A 12,951-nucleotide genomic window follows, 5' to 3' on the forward strand; every position below is an offset into this window, starting at 1 on the left:
ATGTATTTTTTCTATCAAAATGAATATAGAAGATATAATAATTTAATTTTTTTAAGCACAATATCTCGTTTATGTTTCATTTATTAAATATAATTGTCTCTATATCTTTATCTTAGAATTTCGTGTCTCTAAATAAATATAACGCTAGAGATCAATATAATACTCAAAACTATATTTAGTGTATTAATATAGTGAATTTTAAATTTATGAGATTAAAATGACAAAATTTATAGGAGAAAATAATAAATAAGTTCTTGACCTTTTGGCTTATGAATATTTAAGTTTTTGAGAATTTGAAAATACATTCAAGTTTTTTATCTTTTCAAAATCTGGATACATCGATTCTTCTATTTACTTAGGTATGTGAAATTCAATAAAAAATCAAATATGATTTCTATTGTACTTATCTGACCGATATACGAATGTACACGCAAAAAATTTTTTAAAATGACACAAATTAGATCTAAAAATTGATATGTCAATATTTAAAAAAAATAAAAAATTTAAATATATTTTTAAAAAATTAAATATTTACAAACTAAAAGATTAATGACTTATTTATTTTTTTTAAATTATAAATTCAAAAGGCTATTTTAAAAATTTTAATAGACCTAATGAGGAGAAATAGAGAAGAGGAGAGGGATGGGGAATATCCGAATGAGGAACATGTGGTAACATAACATAGTGGCCATTAAATAGGAACACAACTTCCCTCGTCACTTGGCTTTTTCTTTTTTCATTTGAGTCCCCACTCTCTCTCCCCTCACACTTCAATTCAAATATTACTCTTTCCCAACCCATTTCATTATCCTATTCTAATTCCACTTTTTCCACTCTCAGATCCATTCCTTTATTTCAGAGCAACACCACACTCTCAGCTTCAGATATCTCTGCACCATCCAAAGTAAGCTCCCCTCACTTTATCTCTCTCTCTCTCTCTCTCTCTTATTTCAGTTTCTGGTATATTCTCTTCTATTATTATTATTATTATTATGAAAGTTGTATTGGTAATATCTATGAATTGATATTTAATCAGAGATTATAGGATTGCGTTGCTGTTACTACAATTAACAACAAAAAACAGAAATTACCCGGAAAATGGTTCACGGCCACTATGAGGCGGTTACGCTTTGATGATGAGTTCGCCCTTCACCGCAACACTCTAATAATGTTTCTGACAAAAATTTAAAACTATGTTTCTTTTCTAGTAGATATTTTTTTTTTGTCCTTGTATATATTCGTCATCATCCACCGCAAATTTTGTTTTCTCTTTCATGCTCTTTTATTTTCCTACCTAACAATTTACGACACGCTTTTGTATTCTTCTTCGCCAAATTCCAAATCACTGAACCATCCTCCATCCCAAATTAAATTAAATATTAATATTTTTTTATCGTTCTTTTTTAGAAAGAAAATAAAATAGTTTCTTACTTTTTTCAATTCCCATTTCTGTGCAACTACCATTCCACGTTTGAGGTAATTAATTGCACAGCTCGACGCGGTGGGGATTGCGGGACTCACGGCACTGCCAGCTGTCCATTTTTCTCAGATTTGAAAGATAACCTATGGTCAACAATTTGACCCTCTTTCTATTTATTTATTTATTTATTTCCGAATATCAATATAGGTTAATTAAATATTTGTATTTTATTATTTTTAATTTGATTTTTAAATTTCTCCCCGCGCGTCTTGGGTTTCTTATTCTAGTTTTTTCTTCTTCTTCCCACCTTTATTTTTTTGTTCTTCTTCTTCCCTCCTTGTTTTATACTTTTACTGCTTGTCTCGTTCTTTCTTATTTGGGCCGGATATGGTGGGGTATAGGCCCAATGAGGCCCAATTAATGGGCCCACAGGGTGTCTGTCAGAGGGTGTTCATGAATCTTGCTTCATCCAAACCTTGCTGTAATGCTGCCCCAGTATCATGATAACATTTGGTTGTCACATTAATTTAAAAAAAAAAAAATATTAAAGTCTCGTGTTTAAATCATCATTTGATGTCATCTTCTGCCAATTCAATACTAACTAATCATTATTATAACTTTTTAATTGCAGATTTTTATTAGTAGTTTACTATATCAGTGTGAGAGACTCATCACCAGCTAGCACTTGCTCTGGCAAATGGCTTCAGGGGTAAGTGATGGAAATAAAAATTTATTATTTTATTTGCTTTGACTTATACAGGTTAATGTGTATCTGTGCATGAATATTTCAGATAAATTAAAGGGCTCATGTCATTTCCCACATTAAAATTTGATCTAATTTGGCTAATTCTTTAGGCTCATACTAACAAGCAAATGAAGAGGTTGGAATCAAGGAAGTCACATTCATGGTGGTGGGATAGCCACATCAGTCCCAAGAATTCAAAGTGGCTTTTTGAAAATCTTGAAGGTACCTAGCTGAAATTGCAATGCAATTATTTTATACTGAATTGCTTTGCATTCTTTTAATTCCTATTTGATATCAAGGATGTACCTTCTGATTTTCTTGGCATGCATGCCTAATGAAACTCTAATATGTGAAAATATAGGGATGCTGAAACTTTTTAACTAGCACAAAAATCTCCAGAATCTTTTTTACTTTTATTTTTTTCTGGGAATGCAATAGCTTTCTTTTTAGTTTCTTAGATCTTTCTAGATGATTTCTACTTGCTTTTGTCTTCCTTACTAGAACTTGTGTTCTCCTAATTAAGCTAGAATGCTAAATGCATGCAAAAAATTCTGTTTTGTTCCTTTAACAGGTGTCGGAATTTATCCCTTCTTGATCTTTAGTAATTTGAATCTCACTGTTATTATATGTCATAATCATATTTAAATTGCAATGTTCTTCAAGAAATTGACAAAACATTCTTTATCCTCAGAGATGGATAGGAATGTGAAGCAAATGTTGAAGCTGATTGAACAAGATGCAGATTCCTTTGCCAAAAAGGCTGAGATGTACTATCAGAAGAGGCCAGAGTTGGTTGCTCTGGTTGAGGAGTTCTACCGTGGCTATCGGGCTCTGGCCGAGCGTTACGACCATGTCACAGTAGAATTGCGGAAGAATATACCCTCTGATCTCCAATCTCAAGGATCAGGTATTTCAGACTCTGGCTCTGAGCCATCCTCTACTTGGCCCTCTCCAATGAAGGGGAGCCGCCGAAAGTCTAAAAACCGTGCAGCAGGGTTTGAATACTTTCTTGGCTCTGGTGGAAATGGTTCTGATGCATACCAGAAAGATGTAGATGACTCATCTACACTGACAGATTCTGAGGAGGAATCCGATGATTCATCAGTTAACAATTATTCAAGTTTCAATGGCAGCGATCCAGGGATCAATAGAAGAATATTGGAATTGGAAAGCGAGCTTCGTGGGGTAAGAGAAAAGTTGTGGATGCAAGAGGAGGAACATGTAGAGGGTTCATCTAGAGGGCTAAGAAATGAGAACATTGAAGATGCTTATTCCAAAATTAATGCATATGAACAAGAGCTGCTGACTGTGAATGAAAAGTTAAGACTTTCAGAAGAAGAAATCACTAAACTGAAGATTGAGCTTAGAAAATACATACCTTTGGATTCTGAAAATTTGGAGGCTGGTGTAGAATTGTCATCAACTGAAGAATACATCAAGACAGGAAGGGAAACCATTAAGGAAGAAGAGGTTCAAGGAAGTTTCCAGGGTCTGAATAAGGAGTCATTTGAGTCTAATGGTGAGGTTGAATCACTTGGGAAAGAGTTAAGAATCACCAAGGAAAAACTCGAGGCTTCGGAAAAGCAAATTGCTTCCCTGAATTTTGAGTCCAATAAATCCTCTGAAAGAATCAAGCAACTGCAGGAGCAGCTTGACTTGGCTCGCAAGGACATTGCTGCATGGAAATCCAAGTTTAACAGCGAAAAAAGAGAGAGCACCAAACTCCAAGAAAGACTTGCGAGGTTGAAGACTAGTCTATCAGACCGAGATCATGAGATCAGGGATTTGAAAACAGCTGTATCTGATGCGGAGGAGAAAATCTTCCCGGAGAAAGCTCAGATGAAGGCTGAAATGTCCAGTGTGTTGGAGGAAAGTGCTCACATAAAAGAACAAATCAGAGAATGGGAAAGTCGTGGCCGAGCTTTTGAAGATGACATAAGAAGGATCCAGACTGAAAAATTAGAAAAGGAGGCAGCACTGAAGGGCGAAATTGAGCTTTTAAAGGCAGACATTGAAGAGAAAGAAAAAAACATAAAGGATCTCAATGTAAGCCTTGATGCTATGAAATCAGAGAGAGAGACCCTAAATGTAGAAGTTGGTTCACTCAAGGAAGAGGTAAAATCAAGAGATGGAAGGATTGAACAAATGAACAACCATTTGAACCAACTTCACATGGAACATGTTAAATTGATTGCTGGAATGGAAGAGGCACATAGACAAGTGGAAGAACTGAAATCAAAAGCTAAACAGCTAGAGGATGAGGTTGAGAGGCAAAGAACAGTGATCTTAGAAGGAGCGGAAGAGAAGCGCGAGGTGATAAGGCAGCTATGCTTCTCACTTGAGCACTACAGAAATGGTTATAACATGCTAAAGAAGCATTTTGTAGGACACAAGAGGGTTCCAATTTTGGCTTCCTAGTTAAAACTATATCTTCTTAGTATGATCTTGTATATTTCCTTTTACTCTTCAATTTCTCCTGTATTTGGGATGCCTTGGTATGGTTTTTTAAGGTTCTGATGTTGTATAAGTCAAGGTCATGGTGTACTATAATAGGGGGTAGCCATGGTTTCATGGTTGATTTTACACTTTGGCTTCTAAAGTAGATATATATGAGTTGGAGCTAAGTGTCATCAGGTTCTTGAAGATGAAGCTGTGGAGTGTGGAGGATGAACCACCTTCCTTTTGAGGGCATTTAGAAGAGATCGAAAATTTGGGGAATGGATCCTTTTAATTTTTTTCTCAATTGTTTGGTAAAATGTGATCTTTCACCTAATACTCTTTAAGTGGGATCAAGAGAAAATATGTTAGAAAAGATATTGAACGGTGAGAGAATATATTTTACCAAATAATTAAGAGAAAAAAAAATGAGAAGTTCCACTCTTTACACTTGTTAAATGCTTAGTTTTCTTTTGGATTGTGTTGATTGCTAAGCTCTATGTTAAAAAGAGAGAGACTACATTATAATTTTGGGTGTTAAATTGAGCCCTCCCCCGCCCCCTTCTTTTTTCTTTTTAAAAAACTATATTAATGATAATAAAATTTAAAACATTTCATCCAATATATTCAAACCCATCACCACCAGATTTTAGGTTTGATTGTTTGCTTTTCTCTAATTTTTATTTTATTCTTTTGGATTTCATACTCTAAATTTTGAACCAGAACACTTTTTAATTTAGATATGGAAGGAGGAATGGTGTAGAACACAATTATGGAGTGTATGAGTGTTTTACGCAGTTGTGGTGTCAAGAGCAAATTGGACCCTTCGATTTGTATCGGACCCTCCGATTTGTGTTTAAAAAATTAAAAAAATGCATTACACAAATCGGACTGTCCGATTTGTATTTTAAACAATTAAAAAAAATTTAATAATGAAATCGGATCATCCTATTTGTGTTCATAATTTTTTTAACAAAGAAATCGGACAGTCTAATTTCTTCACTTTATGGTTCAGGAAAAATTATCACACATTCATGTCTAGCACCACCCACCTCCGTACTCAGGAAAAATTATCACACATTCATGTCTAGTACCACCCACCTCCGTACCCATGCACAACGCGTGCATATCCAAAAAAATGAGCCAAAAGTTTTTGGTTCACTGTTGGAATATTATTGTCGAATATAGTAATTAATTTCTTGTTAGCTTGTAAACATTTTGATAGGTGGACGTGGAACAACAGGATTTAATTTTTAAAATTTCTGTGTCAAGGTAAAGTTTGAATCCCCAAGAATGATGAGCGATTGTTGCTTAATCAAATCCCTAAGTTAAACCAAATAAGTCGAAATTAAGCAAAAGATTTTTGAAGAAATATTTTAATTTTTTTTTTTTTGGAGTAGAAGTCTTTGGAGGTGTGATTGCAGTTGATTTTCCTTTAGTTTTCCTAATTTACTAGATACAGGTGAAAATTGAAATTAAACTAGCACCTTTTGAAGTGATATTATACATGATATTTTTTGAGTAGTCATATTTATACTGATTTAGTATATTATTTTATAAATTGAGAGGTAGCAAATATAATGTTACCTATCTTAGAAGAAGTTAGCCCTTTTTTTTTTTTTGAATAATAATAATAATAATAATAATAATAATAATAATAATAATAATAATAATAATAAACAAAAAAAAAGAATATTATCTATGATTAATAGAAATGTACTAAAATATTAACTTCTAGTGGTATTAATATAGCTTTTACTAACCGATATCTTAATTTATTTTGTTTTTATCTTTTTCCCCAACAAACAGTCTTGGAAAATAGCAAGACACAAATTCTTTAGGATTTCAACAACAACCAAATTTTGAGGCTTTTCATTTAAATAAAAAATTTCATATTTTTTAATTTAAGTGATACTCAGTGATAGTAGATGTAACACCCTAACCTTTAGCACGTCATGATCGTACCAAAGATAAGGAGTTACTAACCTGTTCTCCTTATTTACTATTTAATATTGAGCCTTTAGGTCGATATCGCGTTTCAGTTTATAAGAAAATATCAGAAAATTATTTTGTAGTAATTCAAATCACACAATTATTAATAATAATAAATACTATACAAAAGAATTCAATATAAAACTCAAATACAATACCTATCCCTCTGAATAAAATAAAACCTAAAGCAACAAGGGCGAGGGAACTCTATAAAAATAACAGGAATCACAAGTAAATCTACTAGTCGTCTGCATCTTCTAACTGAATCTTCGAACCTGTGTCACTGAAAGGGTGGAAGATTTTGGGGTGAGAACAAACCACACGTTCTCAGTAGGGAATGGGAATGCCGTAAAAGTAATGAATTTAATGTAAATAATTAACTTTACTCAATAAAACTATTTTGTTAACCCTTTGGAAATACTTTTATTTCTACTTTAGATAAATAATTACTTTTCTTTAAATTTCTAAACTCAAAACAAATTTTAAATATAAAACTAGTCACATTTTCTGCCTCTCAGCCACATAGTTAATCTCAGTCAAATGTCAACTCGTAATCACTTTAATACACTCACAAATAAATAGTGCAAGCAAGAGATTCAATTCAATGTACAAGCAAGTCACAACAAGACAAACAATACAATCACAAAGTAATAAAACAGGCAAGCGCAATCAAATGTAAATGCGCAATCAATATGATGCATGTCTATCCCTAACGCAGGCCATGAGCTCATGTGTCGGTTGCCTACCCGCTCCCGACATTACCCAGGCACAAGTCCCAGGTATGGCTTTCCAGATGCATACAGTGTGCTTATAAGTCGTACGGCCAGGCCGCATACAGTGTGACTTTCCAAATCAATAAGCGTACATCTGGAAAACAGTTCTCAGTGTGTGGGCGTCCCCACTTTACATTTGGCACTAAGGCCCAAACAATGTCACATCTGCTCTCCTGTGGCAGACACTTCATTAATTAATATATTTTTTAAATCCTTGTTCTCTGCTCTCCTGTGGCAGAGATTCCTTTTCTTAATAAACCGAGCTCAAATCTTTACTTAAAACAAAATCTCTCCTTAAAAGATTGGGTTTAAAACATTATATTTTTCTTAATAAATCAAACTTTAAAATAGAATAAATCTTTTCTTAACTAAATATATTTTAAATAATTTAATTTTCCAAAACCAAATCTTTTAAAATAACTTTTTAAATAAAACCTCAGATTTTATAAAATTTCGGCAGCACTTCCCCTAAAATTCGGGGTTAGCCACCCTTTTTCGGGTCCCAACTGAACCATTTTCAATTTTTTTTCAATCAAGAAATCGAATACATATTCAATCAATCCACAGCCCACAATTCAACATCCATATAGCCAATCAACTAACCACAACAATTAAAACTATTTGCAATTACTCAATAAACTTTATGGGCATTCTTAAATTAAAATCGTTTAAGTTAAACCCCCTACCTTCGTATGAAATCAAAATTATCGAAAGCTCTGGAGAAACTTTCTGACCGAGTTGCCGAAGGAGAAAGCGTCAGAAATCGTCTGTGCTTCCTAGAACTCCAGTTAACCGAACTCAAGGGTTAGGGGAGCTACGTCACCGTCGACTTCCACCGAACAAAAGTAACGCCAACACGTAGAGAAGAAGGATACGAACACTTTTATCGGATTAGATTTTTAATTGGAGTTACATATCGCAAGAAATTGAGACTGAATGTTCACGGTGCCATTGTTCTCTCGTTCTCTCTCACTCACGACATTCTCTTCATTTTCCCAAAGAAAATGATTCAGTATTGCTTGGAGAAGGAATGGTTAATGAAAGAAAAATGGATAATTAGTGTTAAGGTGACACATGGAAGACTTATGTGTCATTGATTATATATATATATATATATATATATATATATATACACACATGCATATAAAGCTTAGCAAGTAACACATTCCATTTTTTTTTTTTTTTATTCTTTCATTTCCTTAAAGGCTTTCGGCCGATGGGAATAATAATAATAATAATAATAATAATAATAATAATAATAATAATAATAAATGTAATAAAATAAATAATAATTAAATTAAACTTCAATAATCATTAAAATTTTATTTAATTATTTTTGTTAAAAATAATTTTCTCAAAAATTACATCTCAATATAATATATTAGCTCATAAATAGCTAATTGTTTAATTTTCAAAAATCTGGGGTTTTACATCCTACCCCACTTATAAAAAATTTTCGTCCTCGAAAATTGATATAAAACAGAAAAGATTCATATCAACTCCATTTTCAAAAAAAATCGAAGAAAAGAAATAGAGAGATGTGGCATGTTCAGTTTGCAAATGTGAAAGAAACCATATCTGATGAAAGAAATTTGAAACAAAAAGTCTTACGGCAAACAACCAAGGAAGAGATTCACATTAGCACGAATAAGGATTATGCGTTGAAACGGAGCTAACCCCTAAACTTAACTTCTAACGTTCCCAAAACCCACGATTCACGTTACCTATTACTTCTATCTCGTCTATGATAATCCATTAGTGTTTCCATATACATGAATCATTAGTATTAAGTTGGCCAAACCTAATACCATGAGAGATGCAACGGTTGACTAACAGCATTAATCAATAGACAATCATGCATTTGAAACTCAAACTCTTGTCAGTGGGACAAGTCCTACTGCATGACAAACACTCAGAGTATGCAGTAAAGCATAGTCAGTCCATTCCCAAGGCTCTAACGGGAACGAACTGCTCTGATACCATAATGTAACACCCTAACCTTTAGCACGTCATGATCGTACCAAAGATAAGGAGTTACTAACCTGTTCTCCTTATTTACTATTTAATATTGAGCCTTTAGGTCGATATCGCGTTTCAGTTTATAAGAAAATATCAGAAAATTATTTTGTAGTAATTCAAATCACACAATTATTAATAATAATAAATACTATACAAAAGAATTCAATATAAAACTCAAATACAATACCTATCCCTCTGAATAAAATAAAACCTAAAGCAACAAGGGCGAGGGAACTCTATAAAAATAACAGGAATCACAAGTAAATCTACTAGTCGTCTGCATCTTCTAACTGAATCTTCGAACCTGTGTCACTGAAAGGGTGGAAGATTTTGGGGTGAGAACAAACCACACGTTCTCAGTAGGGAATGGGAATGCCGTAAAAGTAATGAATTTAATGTAAATAATTAACTTTACTCAATAAAACTATTTTGTTAACCCTTTGGAAATACTTTTATTTCTACTTTAGATAAATAATTACTTTTCTTTAAATTTCTAAACTCAAAACAAATTTTAAATATAAAACTAGTCACATTTTCTGCCTCTCAGCCACATAGTTAATCTCAGTCAAATGTCAACTCGTAATCACTTTAATACACTCACAAATAAATAGTGCAAGCAAGAGATTCAATTCAATGTACAAGCAAGTCACAACAAGACAAACAATACAATCACAAAGTAATAAAACAGGCAAGCGCAATCAAATGTAAATGCGCAATCAATATGATGCATGTCTATCCCTAACGCAGGCCATGAGCTCATGTGTCGGTTGCCTACCCGCTCCCGACATTACCCAGGCACAAGTCCCAGGTATGGCTTTCCAGATGCATACAGTGTGCTTATAAGTCGTACGGCCAGGCCGCATACAGTGTGACTTTCCAAATCAATAAGCGTACATCTGGAAAACAGTTCTCAGTGTGTGGGCGTCCCCACTTTACATTTGGCACTAAGCCCCAAACAATGTCACATCTGCTCTCCTGTGGCAGACACTTCATTAATTAATATATTTTTTAAATCCTTGTTCTCTGCTCTCCTGTGGCAGAGATTCCTTTTCTTAATAAACCGAGCTCAAATCTTTACTTAAAACAAAATCTCTCCTTAAAAGATTGGGTTTAAAACATTATATTTTTCTTAATAAATCAAACTTTAAAATAGAATAAATCTTTTCTTAACTAAATATATTTTAAATAATTTAATTTTCCAAAACCAAATCTTTTAAAATAACTTTTTAAATAAAACCTCAGATTTTATAAAATTTCGGCAGCACTTCCCCTAAAATTCGGGGTTAGCCACCCTTTTTCGGGTCCCAACTGAACCATTTTCAATTTTTTTTCAATCAAGAAATCGAATACATATTCAATCAATCCACAGCCCACAATTCAACATCCATATAGCCAATCAACTAACCACAACAATTAAAACTATTTGCAATTACTCAATAAACTTTATGGGCATTCTTAAATTAAAATCGTTTAAGTTAAACCCCCTACCTTCGTATGAAATCAAAATTATCGAAAGCTCTGGAGAAACTTTCTGACCGAGTTGCCGAAGGAGAAAGCGTCAGAAATCGTCTGTGCTTCCTAGAACTCCAGTTAACCGAACTCAAGGGTTAGGGGAGCTACGTCACCGTCGACTTCCACCGAACAAAAGTAACGCCAACACGTAGAGAAGAAGGATACGAACACTTTTATCGGATTAGATTTTTAATTGGAGTTACATATCGCAAGAAATTGAGACTGAATGTTCACGGTGCCATTGTTCTCTCGTTCTCTCTCACTCACGACATTCTCTTCATTTTCCCAAAGAAAATGATTCAGTATTGCTTGGAGAAGGAATGGTTAATGAAAGAAAAATGGATAATTAGTGTTAAGGTGACACATGGAAGACTTATGTGTCATTGATTATATATATATATATATATATATATATATATATATATATATACACACATGCATATAAAGCTTAGCAAGTAACACATTCCATTTTTTTTTTTTTTTTATTCTTTCATTTCCTTAAAGGCTTTCGGCCGATGGGAATAATAATAATAATAATAATAATAATAATAATAATAATAATAATAAATGTAATAAAATAAATAATAATTAAATTAAACTTCAATAATCATTAAAATTTTATTTAATTATTTTTGTTAAAAATAATTTTCTCAAAAATTACATCTCAATATAATATATTAGCTCATAAATAGCTAATTGTTTAATTTTCAAAAATCTGGGGTTTTACAGTAGAAGGAATTATATTTTTGTGCACTATGTCTCAATTTTGGCAAATTCTTCAATTTTGCAGATTGACTTTGTAAAAAAAAAAAAAGAAAAATACAATTTCGCAGATAATAAGAGCGAAATTAAAAACGTATATCTCTACCTTAATTTTGCCAATAAAATTGAGGAAGAAAAATATAATATGAATAGTTACACTACATAATTTCTATTTTTTTAACATTGAAATTTAAATGTCAATAAAAATATAAAATAAACTTTTTTTTCGGCTCTTATCCTTTTACAATTTAAAAAATTTGTATTTTAATAATTAAAAAATGATAATCTGTTTTTTATTTTTTTTTCATTAGATGCATGAATTCTATGAAACTTTTTATAAAAAAATGATAAAAAATACTTACATGTGATATAATTTGTGTGATTTAATCTTTATTAGTTCTACGTAAATAATAACCATTTGATTAGGACTATTTAACTCTTTAATAATCATTCAAATGATGTTCCAATCAAATAGTCATAATCTCTTTGCAATGTCATTTTGATGATTGTATATATGCAAACAGTCTCAATCAAATTATTATCATTTGTATATAAAATAGGTAAAAGTCATATCATACAAGTTAATATCACATATAAGCATTTTCTGTTATCTTTTGTCGAAGATTCTTATAAAAATGTTTATACATCTAAGAAAAAAAGAAGGATAGAGAGCGAGTTATCATTTTTCAATAATTAAAGTGTTAATTGTCTAAATTAAAAAAGAACAAAGATCAAAAAGAAATTTTATTATTTGCACTCAAGTAAAATATATAAAAAATAAAATTAATAAGAATATAAATTAAAATTTTATGTTTTAGTTTGTTATAAAAAATTTGTGTTTTTATAGACTAATCAATTTAAAACGGAATAATAACAATTTTTTAAAATGTATTAATTTATCCTTTTATACATTAACATCTAAAAAATAATTCGGGAATATATGAGAGTGAAACTATTGGTCCATTTTTTAGAATGACAATGCGACTTCTTAAGACAAAGACGATCCACTTTGATCTTTATCCTCTACTTCCGTGACACAACGCGGTTTTTGTGGGTGTTTTTCTAACAACTCTAAACGAAACGTGTCCGGTTCAGAAATGGATAGGAGTCTAATTGTCTCTAAATTCAAATTGATTAGGGGTTTATTTATCCTTATTCTTTAAGCAATATCTTTTTCAAATTATTTTTTTATTCATTATATTAATATTCTTTTTTCAATAAATTATTGAATATATGGTATAATAAGTACAAACTAATTAATAAATTATTCAAATTAAAAAATATTATTTATT

At 31.8% G+C, this 12,951-nt stretch overlaps 1 protein-coding gene across 1 annotated transcript; it reads left to right on the plus strand.

Annotated features, from left to right (window-relative positions):
- The first annotated feature begins 604 nt into the window (after nucleotides 1-604).
- On the plus strand, nucleotides 605-5,143 carry LOC107606853 (protein NETWORKED 4A). Its single transcript, XM_088492773.1, has 4 exons — nucleotides 605-904; nucleotides 2,052-2,129; nucleotides 2,276-2,387; nucleotides 2,857-5,143. Exons 2-4 carry the CDS (start codon nucleotides 2,118-2,120, stop codon nucleotides 4,581-4,583), a joined length of 1,851 nt encoding a protein of 616 aa, XP_088348899.1. The 5' UTR covers nucleotides 605-904; nucleotides 2,052-2,117; the 3' UTR covers nucleotides 4,584-5,143.
- Nucleotides 5,144-12,951: the final 7,808 nt, after the last annotated feature.

This window comes from Arachis ipaensis, chromosome B7 (assembly GCF_059453495.1).
Source record: "Arachis ipaensis isolate K30076 ecotype BB chromosome B7, ASM5945349v1, whole genome shotgun sequence".
NCBI classification, from domain to species: Eukaryota; Viridiplantae; Streptophyta; class Magnoliopsida; order Fabales; family Fabaceae; genus Arachis; species Arachis ipaensis.